Source organism: Alligator mississippiensis, chromosome 6 (genome assembly GCF_030867095.1).
Source record: "Alligator mississippiensis isolate rAllMis1 chromosome 6, rAllMis1, whole genome shotgun sequence".
NCBI classification, from domain to species: domain Eukaryota; kingdom Metazoa; phylum Chordata; order Crocodylia; family Alligatoridae; genus Alligator; species Alligator mississippiensis.
In genome coordinates this window covers 2,408,456-2,427,830 of record NC_081829.1, presented here as the reverse complement: position 1 = coordinate 2,427,830, position 19,375 = coordinate 2,408,456, and the positions used below count along the sequence as shown (strand labels likewise).

The following is a 19,375-nucleotide window of genomic DNA, read 5'->3' as shown; positions in this document are numbered from 1 at the left end:
GGCCCACGGGACGAAAAGGTGATAAAGACGCCTGCATCCCCCGCAGAGGAGTGTGCACTCCCCCTGACCCTGCAAGACCCCATGCGTGCCCACCCGGAGCGCGCCAGGCTGCAGCCCCTGCACCGCCTCCTCCAGAACGGCTCGCCCAGGTGCTGGTTGCTCGATTCCCCGCATCTTTTTACTTATGCACTCCTCGTCCACGGCCCCGCCAAGCCCCAGGACCTCCTGGGCAGCCTCTCCTGGCCCTGGCCAAACGGGCCATGGAAGGAGGCTCTGGCCAGGAGGGTCCCAGGGACTGCAGGGCCATTTTCCTCACCCTAATACGTTGCCCTCTCCGGGCAGAGCATCACTGGGCAGTGTCCGCTGCCCCCTTGGACTCGAGGGCCCGTGAGCGCTGTCTGGGGTGCTCTGCTCGGCATCCCTCGGTGCACTCGTTATAAACCTGTGACCCTATTCAGTTGGCACGTACCCCAAACCCCTCTCTATTAGCAGGGTGGCTCACCATTGCTCTGTGGACACAGGGCGTGGGTTCTTCATCTGCGGTGCTCAGTGCCCTGCCTCCGTGCGCTCATTTTGAACCCTCGACCTTCACTCCCACCCGTGCTTGCACGTCCCCAGCACTTAGTGGCCCCCCACATCCAGGGGGGTTTCAGCTTTACTTGGTGAGCGCTGGCACAATGCACGTCGCATAGGCCTGGGGCACGCCGTGGCAGAGCGCGGAGGCTGAAAGGGAGAGGCCTTTCCCCATTCTGTACGCTCTGTCTCCCTCCGACCGCAAGCTCTTTGGGGCAGGCAGCACCTCGTGCCGCGCGCTTGTACAGCTCCTAGCACAAGGGGTCTGAATCCGGGCTGCAAACCCGCGCTAGAAGACGAATCGTGTTGCTCCGGGCTCTGGGTTTCCCTCGACATCACCTGCGGTGTGCTTCGCCGGCGGCCCGTGGACCCGAGTGCCCGAGCACCAGCGCTTTCCCGGGAGGGCGAGCTTGCCTTTGGAGTGACGAGCAGCACCTATATAATAAACCCACGTTTTCTATTGCTATACAATGCCAATCAGTGCGTGAAGCGTGCGACGGGCACGTCCTACAAACACACTGAATTAACTACACATCAGTGTAAACACTTTGGCAACCAAACTCTTAACATTTCTTTCTTTCTTTTTTTTTTTTTTGAAGTACTTTCTTTTTTCAGCAAACAGTTACGATGCAGCGGGAACTGTGCTGATAGGAGAAGCTGGATTACTCTGATAAAAAAAATAACAATCAAACCAATCGGTAAGCTTTTGGGCCGCCCGAACAGCACATGCCGTTTTGTAGATTTAATTGAGTCTTTAAAAAAAATCAAATCCATCATGCTGTGTTCCAAGAAAATCAGTTTAGTTGTTTCAAAGTTTGGACCGCTTAAAGTTAGAAAATTGTGCTGGGCGTCTTTGAAACGGGCTCTTTTGAACGCGCCTGCACGTTAAAGCACGATTTCCTTCCAGCTCGACTTAAGTGTCCGATCTTAACGAGATCTCCGCAACCAGCCCGTTTTGAAGTCCCGGGTTTCACGATACCTGAAGGCAACGGACCCGCTGGCTTGTTGTTGTTGTTGTTGGTTTTTAAACTCTAGTAACGAAAAGAAAAACTCCGAATCACCGGTCATTTAAAATTGGCCCCAATCTGATCAAAGTGGGAACTTGGGGGCTCACACAGAGACACCTCCCGCCCACGAGGAGCGATTGCTGCGAGGAAATGACAATGGAAACCAGAGATTTGAATGGAAAGGAGACCTAGGAGCGTTGTTGTGCGGCGCGGCAATCGATCAACACTACCCGAGGGTGGAAAGGGCCGTATTAAACACCACACCCGAGCGCGGAGGTAGAGGGAAGCGGCTTGACGACTGACCACGAGCCGGGATCGGGACCGTCTCGGGCTGATGCGGCGGGTGCACGAGTGGGCTGGGATCCGCTTGGCAGCGGAGCCTGATTTGGGTGTGTAACTGGGCACATCTACACGGTCGTTAGGGTGCAGTAAGTTCAGCGCTTGCTGAATGAAGTGCTAACTAAATGCGCAGTCGCTTCAGTCTTGCAGCCAGCGCACGGTTGTTGGAGTGATGCTTAATGTGCAGTAGCCTAATGCTACTGCGCAGAGGCGTGTTAGTAGGCTGCTGTGCATGAAGGGTCTCATGGGCCGCCTGCCGCACCTTCCCCATGCCTCGGTTTCCCCAATAGGCTCAGGGACCCTCATCTGGGCCCCGGCAAGCCGGGGCAGGCTTGTACCTCCAAGGGGCCGAGCGTCCTCAACGCCCCGCCGGCTCTAGCAGGGGCCCGGAGAGCGACCGCATCTGGACTCCATCATCCTTGGCACAGCCGCAGCTCCAGGGCATTTGCTGGCGGCGACTCCCAGCCCCCCGAGGCGCGGGGTTGGGGCGGAGGGGGGCTGCTTCCCTTCTCCGCGGCCCCTCTTTTGTCTGCGCCCTGTGCAACCCTGCGCGGTGCGGCGGGGCAGGCGAGGCAGGCGAGGCACGGGGTGGGCTGGGCTGGGCTGGGCTGGGCTGGGGGGAGAGGCGCGCTTTGCTCCATGCGAACATGCAGCTCCATGTAAACACCAGCTGTGTCAAGAGTGAGCAGCTCCTTCTAGGTCAACAGACAGCTGTGTTGTTGCCAGGCAACGGCCTTCGCTCTTCTTCCTCTCCATCAGGCCCCTCACAGCGCCTCACTCAGGAGAGGGGCTGCTAACGAGGCGGCCAATTAAAGCAGAGCGCGCCCCCGCTTGCCCCCGTGGCGGCACCCCCGGGCCCTGCCCCAGGACCTCGGGGGGTCCAGCTCAGCTCCCCCGGTCCCGGGCAGATGCCGCGGCACAGCCGAGCAGGCCGCAGCCTGGGCGCACAAATCCCTTTTGCTCCTGGCTGTGGTTACGGTGGACGTCCCGAGTGTCTCCCCGTGCTGGGCATCGCTGCCCTTGCCGTGGTGTCCGCAGCCAAAACCCCACCGGCCGTGCCCTGCCATACCCGCAGACGGGGCGGTTGTGGTTGCAAACGCCCGGGGGGCTCTGGGTCCCCGCCGCACCGGGAAAATCTAACGGAGGCCTTTGGAGCTGGCACCCGGGGGCAGAAGTGCTGCCGGGGGCGAGCGGGGGCACCGGCGAGGCAAAGCCCCTCGGTGCAAGGGGTGCTGCCTTCTGCCCCTTCCACCCTTCTCCCTGCCATCGCCTTCCCGCTGGCCCTTTAATTTGCAAACCACGGGGTCGCGGCTCTGCAGTGGCACTTTGGCAGGTGGCTGGGGCTGTTTGCTGATTTGTTTCCAGGCTCTTGTTTGGTTTGGCCAGGATGGCACCGGAGGGGAGGCTGTGCCTTCGGCTCCGAGCGGGGTGGCAGCGCTTTCCCGGGGGTGGCAAGAGCCGGGGCGGGGGGTGGAGGACGCAGAGATGGGGGCACCAAGCATCCTTGGACCCTGCTTTTATGCAAGGGCTGCAGAAAGGCTCCCCCCAAACCCCAGGGCTTGTGCTGGCGAGTGCGCCCCCCCCCCCCAGCTCCCTCCTGTCACTGTGCAGATGTCTTTCAAGCCTCTCATATTTGCTCTGGCAGATCGTGCTCCCCCCGCGCACCCCCCAGTCCATCAGTATGCATCATGTGTTTTTCTCCATGGCAACCTCCTTCCTCTCGTTCCCCCCCCAACAATGCAAAAAGCACTTAGCTGCAGTAGCCATGACCCTGTGGAGATGGCTAACCTCTTCCCACCCACAGGTAGCTGGCACGCCTTTCCTCTCCCCCTCTGCCCGCAGCCCCCGAGGCCCCCGGCCGGGGGATGCTGCGGGGTTTATCTTCCGATTCCTGGAACTTTCTCGCCGGCCTCCCTTTATGGCACTGGCGCTTTTCCCATTTGTCTCTGCTAACCTGTCTGCAGCCCAAAGTCAATGCCCCCCCTCCCCGGTGCTGGCTGGGAGACAAGCTAATCTAATCTATCCATCACGCGCCCAGGCGCTGCGGGGTGCAAGCCAGGCCGGCCCCAACCCTGCTCCCTGGGTGGCCCGCTGGGCTCGGCCGCGGTCCCTGACACCGAAGGACAGCAAAGGGCGCGGCACCGGGGCTGGGAGGGGGCGCGCGCCGGCGATGATTCACGCTCGGGCGGCCTTGGGCGAGAGGCGGCCTGGGAGGGAGCATGTGGTGTGCTGTTCAATCATGTTCAAGGTGCCACAGTCACATTGAGCAAGGGCAGCCGGTGCCTGCTGCTGCTCCGGGGAGGGGCGCTGCACGCTCCCGGGCTCCTGCCAGCTTGCAGACCCCTTGTCCCAGGCCCCATCGGCCTCTGCCCTTAGGGCTGGCTCCAGAGCTGCGTCCAGCATGGGCTCCCACGGATGGGAGTGCAAAGCACCCAGCCTGCTGCTGGATCAGGCCCTGCGGGTTGCTTCCCTCGAAGCCAGCGGCTACTAGCATGGGAGCAGCACTCGCCCCTGGCTTCCCGGCTATCACGTCCCCACTCCCAAAGCCTCTTCTGTCCTTGCCCTACTCCCCAGCAGCTACAGCATAGGGGGTACCAACCCCCCCAAGCCCATATCCCTTGGCTGATTAACACCTACTTGCTGCCTCGCCTTCCTTGCTGCAAATGGAGCCCAGAACCGCCGGGTCGGGAGCGCCCAGCTGTTCCCGATGCCGGGTGGATCAGCCTTTTATAGCCTCGCCATGCCGGGGAGACCAGCGAGTTGTGCTGCAGCAGTGCCTTCAGCCTGGCCCGAATCCTTGGGCCGCGGGCCCCGGTTCCTCCAGCCCCTCGTTGTGGGGCTTGCAGAATCAGCCGTGCGATCCCTGCCACGCTGTCCGCTTCCAGCCCGAAGCTTGGAGCAGGTCGAAATGGTTAATCCCAATACATCTGTGGGGGTTGTGGGGGGAGCGTCCTGGTCTCCGGGGTCCGATTTCTGGCTCTCCCCCATCCCTAGGATTGCGGGTTTTGTCCTTTCACCGACCCCACAGTGCAGGGAAACACCGTGCCCAGGGTGACTCCTGCAGGGCTCTGCCGTGGGCACAGGCAGGAGGAAGAGCGCCAAAGGGGCTCTGATTTCCCTCTTTCTCTGACTGGCAAGTTCACTCTGAAACCTAAGGATTACCAACAGGCCGTGTCCAGTCCAGCTCTGACTGTCCACGCTTTGGGGCTCCCCCGCTTGCAGCCCTCACTCCTGCCAAGACCGCGGGGGTCTGAAAGCTCTCACCTCTTCCCCCCAGCCCGGCTTTGAAAACTCAAAAATTCATGGGTCTCATTTTACAGCTAGGGGTCGAGGTCCGTTTCTTTGCCCCTTTGGGGCTGGGTTTGCGGGACCCTGCGACTCGCTGTGAGCCAAAGCAAGCCGGTTCCTGCGGTCTCTCCTGCCTCCGGGTGCGGGGGCTCAGATAAACCTGGTGCTGCGGGACGTGATGCCGCCGCCCCTCTGCCAACACGCGCGGGGCTGTCACCCGTGCCCTGCACCCTGGGGCCACCTGCACCGAGCTCCACGAGCACGATGCAAGTCTCGGGCAGCCACCGGAGGCGGGTAGAGCCTGGGCTTTGTGCCGGGGCAAGCGTTGCCCGTGGGGGCCAACGGATGGGAGCTCACTGCAACACCCCCCAAGGGCTGGGGGGTGGCTTCAAGCTCAGAGCCCACCGGGATTTCCTCCCTGGCTCCCATGAGCCCACGGGAAGTAGGGGCAGCGAGGGGGACGTACCAGCCTTCTCCAAGCTTTCTACCAGCTCCTCCCGGATTATCAGGGCCGGACGGGGATTTGGCTTCCTCCCTTCGCACTGGCAGCGAGGGAGAGTCCTCCGAGCTGGGAAAGGCCATGCCCATGCCCGGTTTCCCAGCCAGCGCGCAGGCTTCGGGGCAGGCCTCTCCATCCCTCTCTTGTGCCACGCGGCCTCGTCGCTAGCACAGACACGGCACCCTGAGCCCCCTCCGCCAGGCTAGACACGTTGGCACGGCCGCCCCGCGGCAGGAGGATGCACCAGATGCCCCCTCGGAAGCCGGCGCAGCTGCCGCGCCGGGCACGGCGCCCCGCAATCACTTCACCGCAGTCGCTTCCAGGGGGCCGCGTCCAAACCCAGCCTAGCTTCCCGAGCAGCCGCCTTCGCTCTCCCCAGCGCCAGCGAACGCACCCTCACACCTCAGCCAAGCCACTGCAGCGCGCTCCATGCCCCCTCGCACACCGGGGCAGGCGGGGGGGGCGGCAGGGGACCACTCCCCTGGCCCCCCCACCCCACCCCGCCAACCATCCAACCCTTAACAGAAGCGAAAGCAGCCTCGTCACTCAATATATAGGTTTCTTTTAATATAAAAAAAGTGCCTATTAAAAATTCCTTCCTAAATACACAAAAAGACCAGTCAAGGGGGAAAGTGAAAGGATCTTGGGCACGGGAGCGGGATCGGAGGGCGGCCTCGGCCAAAGACATCCCAAAGCACGAGGAGCTCATGTTCTGGACCGATGGATGCTCAGAGCGGGCGCGCTGGGCCCGGCGCGGGGTTCACGACCAGCACTGCCGTCGGGTCAGGAACAGACAACACAAGGAGGGGTGTCGGGCGGCTGGGTTGGGGTTTTTTTGTTCTTTTTTTCTTTTTTTTCCTTTTTTTGGGGGGTTTTTGTACGGTTTTTTGTTTTTTTTTTTTGCACAATCCACAAAAGCTGTACAGAGTTTCCAAATCCTGGAGACGGGAAGGGCACGGGGGTGGGGAGGGGCGTGGGGAGACAGGGCAGGGGCCGAACTAGTGTCACCCGCACACGCACACGCACACACAGGCACGCACACCCTGAGCTCATCACAGGCGCAGCTGGGGACGCACGGAGGAAGGAATACTGTTGTAGCAAACAAAACGCAGACATCTCCTTCGCCTCGACCCCCCCGGACCCCCTTCCCACGAGCACCCCCCGCCCCTCCAAGAGGCCGTGTTATGCATTTTTCCCCCTTTTTTCTCACTGTTTTTTGTTGTTGTTTTAATCTTTTTTTTTCCTTTCTTTTTCTGTGGGGGTCTTTTTTTTGTTGTTGTTCTTTTTTTTCTTTTTTTTTTTAATACAAATCTGGATCTTTGGGTGCAAACTGCCAAAAACAAGGATTCTTTGTCCGGATAAGAAAAATAAAACTAAAATCGTCGTCATTGTCGTTTAAAAAAAGGCAACGGAAACCCAATGAACCCATGCTGAATTTGCACATCACAAAACCACAGCAGATGTACAGAATGCAATATACAAGACACGATTTATAATAAAACAGTATATACAATAAATAGGTTATTGTTACTTTTTTTTTCTCTTTTGTCAATCGATCTGTAAATAAATTTTCTCAGTGCATACTGACGGGTTTTTGCTTTGCTCTCCTGCATATTTGCCTCTCTCGGGTTTATTTTATTTTATTTTTTTATTTTTAAATTCATTCTTTATTTGTTGGTTTTGTCTGTTCTCCGTGTGTGTGTGTGTGTGTGTGTGTGTATGTGTGTGTGTGGTTCTCTTTTTTCTGCATTTTTTTTTTTTTTTTTACATTTTTTTTTCCTTTTCTTCAAAAGTATTTACAATTGCTGGTTTTGTGCAGGAAAAATAATAATAATATTAATAATAACAGAGTCCCTCTGCTTCCGTAGGGAGGAAAGACCCGGGGCAGCTCTGCTTCCGATGAAGGAGGGGTCGGGGCGGGAGGCGGCGGACGGAGGCGCGGGAGGCGAGGCGCACGCTCTTCTCGCCGTTGCGGGGTCTGGACTTGGGTGTTCGGGGAGAAAGACCTCCTTCTCCCCAAGCCCCTCGCCAAAAAAATCCGGTTGCCAAAGGGAGCCGGGGGCCGCGAGAGCGTCCTGCGGTGGTGGCCGGGCTGGGACAGGGTGGGGGCCTTCTCTTGTGTTTGTGAAAGCTGGGGGAGAGAAACGAGAGAGGAAATTAGCACTGCAGATGCACCCCCTCCACCAGCCCGTCACGTGCTACCTCGGGCATGGAGGCCCGTAGGGCTGAGCCAGCGCCCTCCGATCACCCGTTCAGTTCTGCTCTTGTACAGCGCCTAGCGCGAAGGCGCTCGAGGGACAAGTTTTGCCAAGGTCTTTGCACCTCTTGAGGTGCCGGCAGAAGCCAACCCGGCTGGGAAGCCCGGTGTACTGCCCTGGGTTGAACTCAGCCCTCCTCTTCCCCACAAAGCTGTCCCTCCGGTCTACTACCCCCTAGCCTAAGGGGGCCCTTCGGAGCACCTTGCCTGGCCGAGAAGGGGTTAAAAAGAGATAACCCCCCCCCCCAAATTCCGATCACCAGCCTCAAACGAGCACTTAACATGCCTCTAATAAGGCCGTTCTGGTATGCTAATTCGATATCGATTGATTGTTAAAGGAGAGCCCCTTCCCGAAACCCAACCAGCCGGGGAGAAATAAACCTGGCACGCAATTAGCACCCGATTACCTGGGCCCTGATGGCACTAACCACATCCTGATTAGAAAGGACGTGCCCTTTGGTGCCCCTGGGCTCTGGGGTTCCCGGGCAGGGGGCTGTGGGGAAGGGAGCAGGAGGGGGCTGGGTGCCTGCGCACACCTGGCCCCATCAATTAGGCCCTGTGGGAGGATTAGCAGATGGCTGCAGGGCTTTATCTGTGCAGCCCAGGCTGGCCACATTGCAGAGAGCCAAGGCCAGGGCTGCGGCAGGGGTTGGGGGTTGGCAACACCCCCCCAAGGCCGCATGGCTACATGGGGGGGCACAAGCTAGAGGTGGGGGGAGCTGTCTGGAAAGGGTGGGAGCTGTGATCTGCAGGACAGGACCTGGAGCACTGCCCACGGATGCAGGCTGGACCCTGCCCTCGCATGTGAGCCCTGCATAGACCCTAAAGCTCCCCTCTGACAGCTCGACCCAGCTCCAAACGGAGCCGACGGGCACCCACGGGGCAGCCAGAGGGGGCCCAAGCCTGGCTCAGATGAGGAGCCGCTCCCCTGATGCCGATGCCAAGGGCAGGGGAGGCAGACCTGCGGCCAAAATCCCTTCCCTTCCTCTTGCCCCATCCAGCCCCTGGGAGCCGCCCGAGGCAGGATCTGGCCTTGCAGCTCAGCCGCCAGCACTGAGCCGTGTCCGACGCTCCAGGGAACCGCTGCCAGCACCTCCCGTACGCTGGCCAGCAAGCAGAGGGGATGGAAATCCCCCCAGGCCCTGCTGCTCAGCCAGGATCCCCTGGGGCTCCCAAACGGGGCTACGGAGGGGCACCACACAGGCTAATTCACCCAGCCTCTTAGCAAAGCTAACGAACCTACCCGCCGTGCCACGCTAACAGAGCGGCACAGGCGCAGGTCCGTGTGGCACGCCGGCTTCTAGCTCCTAGCTCCCCGCGGCATCGATTCTGCCCCAGCTATGCTCACAAGGCTCGGCCTCAGGCCCGCGGGGTGCCAGGGTGTGAAGAGGGGGTCCAGGCTGTTGGCTGGCACGTCCCAAGGCACTGCCACCCTCTGTGTCACTGTCCCACATGCCCGTGAGGGGAGAAACAGGGCTGGGGAAAGGGAAGGAAGAGACCACAGGGACTTACCGGGCAGCGGCCGTGTCGCCGAGATCTGCCGGGGGGCTGTTCCATGACTTTTGGGCTCTCCAAAAAAAAAACAACCAAAAAACAAAAAAAAGAAGGGAAAAAACCCCCAAGCAACAAAAATCCCCCTCAAACAAACGGCGAAGCGGAGACAGCAGGGCTCTGGTACCTCCAAGGCGCGGGCAGAGGGACGGGGCCAAGTCCTCCTCGGCCTCCGCAAGGTCTTCGGTTGAGTTCTCAGAGTCGATTGATTCACGGGGGAAAAGCAACCATGCCCCCCAAAAAGCCCCGCCCCCCCCACCGCTGTCCCCCGCCGCGCGCCGGCGTCCCGTGCCCCCTGGCGCTGGCGGGCGGAGGTGGCTGTCCGATTGTCTTTCTGCTGGAGTCCGTGGGGTGGAAGGTGGGTGGGGTGGGGAGGGAAGACACGGCCTGCTCCGAAAATCACAGCCATGTCGATCGTAGCACGAGTTTGTATTTTTATTATTATTATTTAAAAAAAAAAAAAAAAAAAAAAAAAGCAAAAAACCTCCGGGTTTCCTCTCGCTTCCTTTGCTCTTCTTTGATTTTTTTGATTTTTTTATTTATTTTTAATTTTTTAAATTTTTTTTTCCTCTTTTTTTTTAGAAAACAAACAAAGAGTTCTCGGTCTCCTTTAAATACAGAACTTGAAAAGTGTTCCAGAAAAAGTGCTGGCTAAATTAGCTCTGGAAGAGAAGGACAGAAAAGGCCGGGGTGAGAAGGGGCCCAGCGGGTGCTCGCAGGTGGTCTGCGCTGCAACGACCGCCGGTTCCCACGTGCCAGGGTCCCACCGACCCACGGAGACTTGGTGAGAGCCAGTCCCTGCCTCGGAGGGCCAGGGACCACTGGCACGAAGCTGTCTCTCCCCAGCTGGGGTGTATGGGAAGCCTTGCAATCCGAGCCGCGTCCCAGGGCCTTCGCGTGAGCAGGCGGGTGACACGAAAGGGTGACCACTTTTGCTTTACAGATGTCTTCACTGCCTCCTGCACCCGGGAGAAGGACAAGCTCCCCTGACCCTGCCCGCTCGCATGCCCGGAGCGGACCCTGCATGCCTCCCCCAGGCCAGGAGCCCACGGCAGAGCTGAGAACTGAACCTGGCTGGGCAGGGAGCCTCAACCCCAGCTCCCCTGCGCCCACGGGGACCTGTCCCATTAGAAGAGGCAGGTTTGAAGTTGCCCGGCCTAGAAGCGGCCGCACAAGACCCCAGAGCTAGCAACGGCCCATGAGACCGGTGTCCTTCCCCAGCAGCCCAGGGGCTGGGATTTCTCACGGTCGATACCCCCACGGCAGCTAGGCTTGGAGCTGCCCCGAAGAGCTGATGCACCCGGGGCAGGGCAAGAGGGGACCAGCCTGGCTCCGACCCCTGTGCTCAGACGTCAGGCTGGAAACAGCAGTGACAGCTGTCAGCGTGGGCACAGCTACCCACCTCCCCGAGCCTGCCCTGAGCCCCGGCTCTCCCACGCCGCCCGCGGCACCTACCCTGTAACAAAACCTCGTTGTCCGGTTGGCACTTCAGATGACACTACAAGGAGGTGACCGTAAAAGTGTCCTCGGGGTGCTGCTCGACCATGGGCCCCAGAAACCCGCTCTTCTGGGCGGAGGCCATGCCCGGGTGGCCCTGGGGCGGAAAGCTGGGGTACCTGTAGTTGTCCTGCAGCTGCAGCATAGAGTCTCTTGGGACTGGGGAGATATTCAAGTCATTCATCAAGGGGCAGGCATAGGCCCCTCGGTGGTGGGCCCTGGCCATCTCGAGGGTCTCCTTCTCGCCCTTGGAGGCGGCGGCGGTGCTGGGGCTGGTCAGGTGGGGGTTGAGGCAGGAGGGGTCCGTTCTCCCCATGAAGTCCACCAGCATGCTGGCCCCTGTCTTGTTGTCGTAGGGCGGGCTGCGGGTGCTGGAGTTGGGAGAGTACCAGTAGCTGGGGTTTTTGCAGCTGGGGGAGTCGTAGTGGGGCTGAGGCATGGGTAGGTCCCGGCAAGCCATGTGCGCGGCGGCATGGGGCAGGCCGCTGCCCGCCATGCCGTGCTTGAGGGAGTCGCAGGCCGGCAGCTTGCGGAGGTCACCCGGCCGCAGGTCGTCCTTGAAGGCCAGGGTCGGGGAGCAGTTGGGCGAGAAGGCTTTCTGCAAGCTGGCGTCGAATACCGTCTGCGGGGCCGGGGCCGCCAGCTGGTGCGGCAGGGTGGGGAAGTGTTTGCTCTCCAGGTCGGTCTGGCCCAGGCCGGGCGAGTCGCTCTGGAAGCCTTGCACGAAGGTCCCGTCGGACGGGGTGGAGGGGTTCATGGAGTAGGGCCCGGCGAAGTCGCACGGGTCTCTCTCGCTGACGCTGAAGCCCCGGGACTGCGAGGGGAGGGGGGACATGCTGCTGTCGCCGCTGTAGTAGTCCAGCCCCAGGTCCGTGCTGTCCTGGAAGAGCGGGTTCACCGCCTGGGATTTGGAGGGGAACTTGGCCTTCCCTGTCCCCCTCTCCTTCTTGGAGGCGCAGGCCCCTCGGGACCCGCGGGGCTGCCGGGGTCCCGCGTTCCTCTTGGAGGGGTACACGGAGGAGGAGGAGGAAGAGGAGGAGAAGTTCAGGTGAGAGGTGTCGAACATGTCCACTTTCTTCCGCCTCCCCCGGCCGGGCTTGGAGCTGCTCTGGAAGAGGACGCTCTGGTTCCAGTTGTAACCCGGGGCCGACGAGGCCTCGTTCCAGTCCATCATGAGCTTCTCCAGGCTGGAAAGGCTGGACTGGCCCTCGCTGGACGAGGCCTCGCTGTTGGCCCGCCGGTAGCCGGCCGGCTGGTTGAACTGGGTGCTGTCGGAGGAGGACTCGGAAAAGGTCTCCGACACCGTCTGCTGCTTGGCCTTCTGGGGCGTGTAGTTGGAGATGTCCAGGATGACGTTGGGCTCGTTGATGTGGCAGTCGAAGCCCGGGTTGTAGAGCTGGCTGAAGGCCTCGGCGTTCCAGTCCAGCGTGCCGTAGCCTTGCCGGAAGTTCCACTGGGACGCGCCGGGGAACTGCCGGCAGTTCTCGGGCGACGGCTGGAAGGAGATGGAGCCTTTGGGCACCATGTAGCCGCCGGGGGACACGGTGCTGGCCCGGCTGTCGCACCGCAGCGGCGTGTGCGCGGAGCTGGAGAACTGGCCCCCCTCGGAGCTGTTGAAGAAGGAGGCTTTGTTGAGGGGCAGATTGGGCCCCGCCGTCTGCTGGGTGTAGCCGGCGCTGTGGGCGCTGCTGGGGGAGGACGGCAGGCTGCTGCCGCTGCCGTAGGCGAAGCTGCAGTCCTTGTTGTTGGGGCAGTCCTGGGTGGCGGCGTACGGCTTGGCCGGCTGGAAGACGCTGGAGGGCGTCACGCTCTGCCCGGAGCCGAAGCTGCCGTACTGCGCGTAGCCGGGCGCCGCGCCGGCGGCGGGGTGCGCGGTGGGCGACCGCGAGACGGTGGAGGGCGGCACCAGCTTCTGGAAGGCGTCGGTGCCGCGGCACTCGGAGGCGGCCTGAGACACCGCGTAGGCGGCCGCTCGGCTGTGGGAGAAAGCTGGACGGCTCTGCATCACTGAGTGGAAGGGCGCCTCCGTGGTGGGGGCGGCCGCTACCTTGCCGCCGCGGCCTGTGTAGGATGCCAGCCCGCGCTGGCTGGGCATGGCGTTGGGGGGCGCGGTGTAGGCGGCCGAGGACTTGCGGGACTCTGAGCGTGAGGCCGACAGGGCGAAGTCCAGCAGGTCCGAGGAGTCGTCCGAGTCCAGCAGGGAGCGGAAGTAGCCGGTGAAGAGGTTGTGCCGCTCCTGGCTGACCTCCGCCTGGGAGGATGTCGTGCTCCCGCCGTAGAAGCCGGCTCGGCTGGAGGAGCCGGACTCCAGTGCCGAGGAGGCGAAAGCCCTGGGCTCTGCGCCCTGGAAGCTGCAGTTGCGGCTGGCCTGGCTGGCAGGGTGGCCGTGGTGGGGGGCCCAGGGGCTGCCCTTGTCCCCGGCCCACTCGGAGGTGCTGTCGCTGAAGCTCTGGCCGGGGTTCTGCTCCGGGAAGAGCGCCCCGTTCTTGCGGGAGCGCCTCTTGCGCTTGGGCTTGCCCACGGGGTCGGGCTCGGGACGGCCCCTCTTGCGGGGGTGGACGACGTCGGCGTGCAGGGCCGCGGCCGGCTTCTTCTTCTTCCCGATGCCCTCGAAGAAGTCGCTGAAGGAGCAGCGGGAGGTGCGGGCACCGTGGCCCCCTCCTCGCCCGCCGCACCCACCCCCTTTGCCCCCGCGCCGGCGGAAGCCCTGCACCCGGTGCAGGAACTGGGAGATGCTCTGGGTGTCGGGCGCCTGGTGGATGGACTCGGGCTCGCTGGGGGTCCAGCAGCGTGGCGGGGAGCAGCGCCCAGCACACTGGCTCTGCCGGTTCAGGAAGGCCAGCTTGGCCAGGACGTCCGAGTAGTCGGCCTTGCTGTCGTTGGTGTCTGCGATGTAGGAGGGCTGCGGCGATGCCAGCTTCTGCTTCCTCCTCCTCCTCTTCTTCACCTCTGGCGCAGGCTCCTTGGGCTTGCCCTGGCCCAGCATCAGGTTCTTGGGTGGCCGGCCCCTCTTGCGCTTCAGGATGATGGGCATCTCGCCCGGCGGGAAGACCACCACCACATTGCGCCCGTTATTCTTCATCTTCAGCAGTGGTGTCGGCTCTAACGAGCTGCTGGCCGCCATCTCCTTGCCCTCCAGGTTCAAGTTGCTGCTGAGCGACGAGACCTTGTAGGTGGTCTTATTCCTCCGCCCCAGGGACACAGGAATCTTGGCCATCTTCACCACCATCTTGCGCACTCCGCGGCATTTGCCCTTCTTGGAGGGCAGAGGCGCCTTCTGGCCGTCGTCCGGCTCCGGCACGGCGGGGACGGGGGCCGCAGGCAGCGGGGGCAGGATGGGCTCGGCCAGCCCGGCTGCCACCTCCACCGGCACGGCCAAGGGCAGCACGCGGGTCTCAGCAGAGATGTCCAGGCGCCGCCCCCGCCCAGCCCGCCGCCGGCGGCAGAGGATCTTTGGTTTGTCTGTTCTGCGCAGCGCGTACTTGCGGTGGTCTTCCCCGCAGCGCCCCGCGCCCCGCCCCGCACAGCCGCCCCGCCGGCCCACCGCGCCCAGGGGGCACCTCCCGAGGTGGGGCGGGAAGGCGGGCGAGCCAAGGGGCTCGGCCGCCAGCCCCTGGGGCACGGGATCCAGCAGCTTGGGCACGGGCCCCAGAGCCGGCGGCGGGGAGCCTAGCAAGGGCGGCTCAGCATCCAGGAGCTGGGCCTGGGAGTCCAGCAGCTGCGGCTCCAGGGACTCGGGCAGCGCCTCGAGGGACTGGAGTCCTAACGGCTCCGAGAGGGGCTCCAGGGACTGGAGTTCCAGCGACTCGGACAGGGGCTCCAGAGACTGCAGCTCCAGGGACGCAGACAAGGGCTCCAGGGACTGCAGCCCCAGCGGCTCGGGCAACGGCTCCAGGTTCTGCAGCTCCAGGGGCTCCGGCAGGGGCTCCAGAGCCTGGGAATCGATGAGCTGCGGCTGGGATTCCAGAGACTGGGAGTCCAGCAAGTGGGACTGGGAATCCAGCTCCTGGGCTGGCAGCAACTGGGACTGGGGCTCCATTGACTGGGGCTCTAGCAGCTGGGTGCCTGGGCAAGCCAAGGAAGCCAGTTCATTTAGTATATCCGCGTCGGCCAGCTCTGAGTAATCGCCGGCGTCCGGCGGGGGACAGCCGGCTTCGCCTGGCTCACCAGGCAGCTTGGAGGCGGCAGGGGAGCTGCTGAGGTGGGCACTCCCCCTGCCCCCCTCCATCTCGGCCTCGTGCAGCATGGAGCGCCCCGGCAGGGATGCCTCGGCCTTGGCGTTCCACAGCGCCACCCTCTCCTCCGGGCTGCGGATGCTGTTGGCCAGGGTGGGCGAGGAGAAGAAGCTGTACTGCAGGTCCCGGTCGCCGGCTGGCAGACGGACCTCGTCGCCGGGCGCCGTGGGGCCGCTGAGCCTCAGGCTGCCGCAGTCCAGGTGGAGGCCGCTGTTCCTGAGGTCCTCGGACAGCCGGGTGATGTCCTTCATAATGTCGATGAGCTGCACCACGGGGTGGAGGTTGATGCGCCCGTTGCCGCACTTGCTCTTCAGCAGCGAGACAATGCTGTCCACGTTGCAGCGGCCAGAGGCCAGCGTGGCATTGGAGAAGGTCTTGGGGGCTCGGTCGTGCGTGGCAGTCTCGTCCACAGTCCCCACCACAACCCTGGCGTCGCTCAGCAGGCCGGGGGGCGAGAAGTCCTCTCCCTTGGCGTGCAGGCTCTGGCACCGGTCAGCCGGGTCCCCATGGAGCAGCGGTCCGGATTGGTGCTCCCGGCCCAGCGCCGGGCACGAGCCCTCGGGGAAGCTTAGCAGGCTGCAGGACAAGGCTTTCTCCGCTGGGCAGGCGGCCGGCCTCTGCCCCGGGTGCCCGGCTGAGTAGAACTTGGGCTCTCGGACGTAGTCAGGCGAGCTGCGGGCAGCGCTGGATGTCACCACCGGGCCCGGGGGCTTCACGCGCATCCTGAACTCCTCCTCCCCCGGGTGCCGCTTAGCCGAGCAGTTGCTGACATGGGAGTCGGGGAAGCCGATGCAGGGACCTGGAAAGGGCAGAGGCACAGTCAAGTGGGCTGGAGGGACCTGGGGGGAACAGGGATAAGAGCCCCCCTTCCCATGCCCCTGCTCCCTTTGTGCCCTGAATGAACCGCGAACGTGGGTCCAGACCTCCCAGATCGGTGGCAGCTGCCATCCTCAGCACTGCCCATGCCTGCAGTGGCCTCAACATGGCAGCAAAGCCCCCTCCTGCCAGCTGAGCGCCCATGTCCCAGCCCCAACCTCCCTGACCCCGCTGGGAGGGGGCACAGTGCTTACCCTCGGCTTTGCCGCTGCGGCTGTTGCACTTGAGCTCCCTGCAAAGGAAACAGAGGAGGGGATGAGCCCTCCCAGAGCAATGCCCCCCGGTGCACCCCGGGAGCTGTGGGCATGGGTTTGGGTTTGTCTCCAGCGCTGAGGCACTCTGACCCCTGGACTAAGCCCCGGCTGGCACGCGTGGGAATAAGAGATGCGTGGGGGTTTGCCATGACTTGGGAGAGGAAAGCTGCCTCCTGGGCATGCCATTAGGGTGCCCGCAGCCCCTGCTCCTGAGCCCGCGCTCATGACTCCTGATGCCCCGATCTGTCCTGAGCTTTGCTCTGAGCTGGGGGTGCCCCGTGCTTTGCTGAGCTGGGCTTTGCACACGGGCACCACAGCTGGAGTCTGGCCTGAGGCCTCACAGCCAGCCCCATGCCAGATGCCTCTGCCATTGGCATCTCCCCCCTCGACGCCCACGCCGCCGGGGTGGAGAAGGCGTGGGGAGCCCCGCCACCGCCGGCGGAGGGCTTTGTGGGGCCATCGCCACTAGGTGTCCCCTGCGAGCCGCCGATCCGCCTCCCGGTGTTTAGCATGTGCCAAGTCCCGGCTGCCGAGCCCATGCCCCCGTGCCCACCCTGCCCAAGTTTGCGAGTGGCTCTGGCGGCGGATGGCAGAGCCCCTGTGCGCCGCCCTCCGGGTGGACAGCCGGGCGGCACCCTTCTCCCATACGGAGCACCTGGCTTGGGGGCATGTGGGTGGTGGCGTCGAAGGAAGGAAGGAAGGGAGGAAGGAAGGAAGGAAGTTCTTTGTTCCCCAGGACGGATGGGAGCAGAGACCCCCCACCAGGCCCCGGGGTGCATGGGAGCCTGCCCTGCTCCTTCCTCCCATGCCCCAGCCTCCATGCCACCCTCCTGTGCTCACAGCCAGGGGTCGGTGCTGGGGTCTCCCAGCAGCCCGGGCTGGCAGAGAGGACCCCGCTCCCATCTCACCACTGCCCCCAGATCCATGGCATGGGAAGGGAACTGTGTGTCCATCCCAGCCCTGGACCGTGCCTTCCTCGTTGGCTGGAGTCCACGCAGCTCTGGAGGGGGGAATCGCACCATTTGCTGCGAGACAAAGCTCAGAGCAGGACCACGGGGATTTCCAGCCTCTCCCCCCCTGCCTGCACCACCCCCCAGCCCATCAACCCTTCATCACCTCCCACAGCCGCTGCCACCTGGAGAGGTGCGAGCTGCTCCCATGGGGCCCGAGCGACACCCCCACCCCGGTCCCCACTTAGACCCATGGGGCCCAGCTCTTTCTGGGCTCGCTGCTTCAAGCCGGTTTGGCATGGGGAGCCCAGGGGGCTGTCTTGCACCCGCAGCCCCATGCAGAAAGCCCCACGGAGGGGTGTGCAGAGGTGGGGGGGCTCTGGCCTGGCACAGAGCACGGGCATGGCTTGCCAGGCCTCAGCCCCGCTGCCCATGCCCAGCCCAGCCCAGCCCAGGCTCAGCTGCCAGCCTTGCTCCCAGCCGGCCGCTGTCTGAAGGCGCCAGTCCTGGAAAATTGCTGCCGGAAGTGAGCTCAGCTCTTTGGCAGGTCCCCGGCCGTGTGCCGCGGCCCCCGGCCCCTCTGCCCCGGGGCTGGCACAGAAGCCCCCTGCCCTGCCCCGGCCCCTCGTCGTCACGGGCAGGCACTCAGGCTCCCCTCCTCCCTCCCCCAGGACACCCGGTGCTGACGGCTGCAGTTCCCAGGCAACGCTTGGCCAGATGTGGAGTGAGAAGGGTCAGGATCCCAGGGAAAAGCACGGGCACCCGCAGGGATCAAACGCTGAGCCTGGCTGTCACTGTGTGGAGGAGGGCATGGGGGGGGGCAGTGCCGGCTAGGGGTCAGAGCAGGCGGGGTGGGGGTGGATGGTATAAAGATGTCAGGACATTTCGGGCATATAGCCCCCCACACTTGCTTGCTCTGGGGTGACCTCTTCCCTACCCCGTGCCTCAGTTTCCCCCTTGCAGCTCATGGTACTGCACACAGGAAGGGCTGGGGAGCATGCTGGGGTGACCCTGGGGTATGGGGTGCTGCAGGAGCCCCCCTCTGCAGTCTCCATGCCAGCAGAGGAGGGAAGGGGCACTTCATCATGCCCTAGATGTGCCCGGGGCATTTGCAAGGGGCGACACTGGCTTGGTCTGAGCAGCTGCAAGCCGGTCTTTGCTGCTCTTGCAACGCTGGGCTACCCACACTGGGCTTGGCATGCCCCTGCCCACAGCCCCCCGAGCCCAGCTCCGTGCCCCCCGCCTCACTGCATGGACAGAAGTCCCCTGGACCCTCCCAGAACCAGGAGGGTCCGGAGTCGGCCCCGATCCGAGTCACCCTGGGTGCTGTGCTGGGTACAGCCGGCCCCCAACCCACCTGTGACCCCTGCCTTCCCCTCAGCCCCAGGCGCCATCCCCTAGGGCAAGATGCCTCCTCCGCCCCCCCAGCCAGCTGCAGTGGAGACCAAAATGCCTGCGGCAGGGCGAAGGCAGGTGCCCCGGGGGAGGCCGGCCTGGCAGGCCCTGCCTGGCTTCAGCTGCCGGAGGGGAGAGCTGGGAGGAGAAACACAAGGGGCCCATTCAGTCCTGGCATCCTGTGGGCACCACCCACCGTACGCTGCGGCTGGGCTGGCCAAGGAGAGGCCAGGCAGGCACAGAGACAGGGGTCCAGCCAGGCCAGAAATACAGAGGAGGGAGCAAGACCCGCCAGCTTTCCCGGGGATGCCAGGAGGCAAGTCGACCCCCCACCGGCCCCTCTGCAGATGGCATCGGCCTCTGCAATTCCCCGGTGCCCAGCACGGTGTGGAGAGAAGGGGTGGGGGGGTGCATAGGCCCAGTAGCCATTACCTTGGCCTCGAGTGCTTGCAATACAGGTTCACTTTGAAGCTCCTCTCGCCGCCCTCCGCCTCGCTGCCGGGCTGGCGCGGTCCGGAGCCCTGGGCGCGCTGGAACCATTCGGCGGGCGGGCTGGCTCCGTTCTCCAGGCCGATGGGCTGGCAGGCGACCGAGGTCCCATCTGCAAAATGGAAGCACACCGAGCCGGGCACGTCAGGCCAGAGGCAGGGGCAG

The 19,375-nt window shown here is 63.3% G+C and overlaps 1 protein-coding gene across 3 annotated transcripts in view; it reads right to left on the bottom strand.

The window, feature by feature from the left end:
* Positions 1-6,252: 6,252 nt before the first annotated feature.
* AHDC1 (AT-hook DNA binding motif containing 1) overlaps positions 6,253-19,375 on the bottom strand; it is a 63,890-nt gene continuing 50,767 nt past the window's right edge. For all 3 annotated transcript variants that reach the window (XM_059729487.1, XM_059729488.1, XM_059729486.1), the window contains exons 2-6: positions 19,154-19,322; positions 16,317-16,354; positions 10,970-16,045; positions 9,476-10,176; positions 6,253-7,837 (exon numbers count right to left, since the gene is read on the bottom strand). In XM_059729487.1, the coding sequence (XP_059585470.1) occupies positions 11,013-16,045; positions 16,317-16,354; positions 19,154-19,322 (5,240 nt within the window). In that variant the 3' untranslated portion in view covers positions 6,253-7,837; positions 9,476-10,176; positions 10,970-11,012. The remainder of the gene's footprint in view (positions 7,838-9,475; positions 10,177-10,969; positions 16,046-16,316; positions 16,355-19,153; positions 19,323-19,375) is intronic.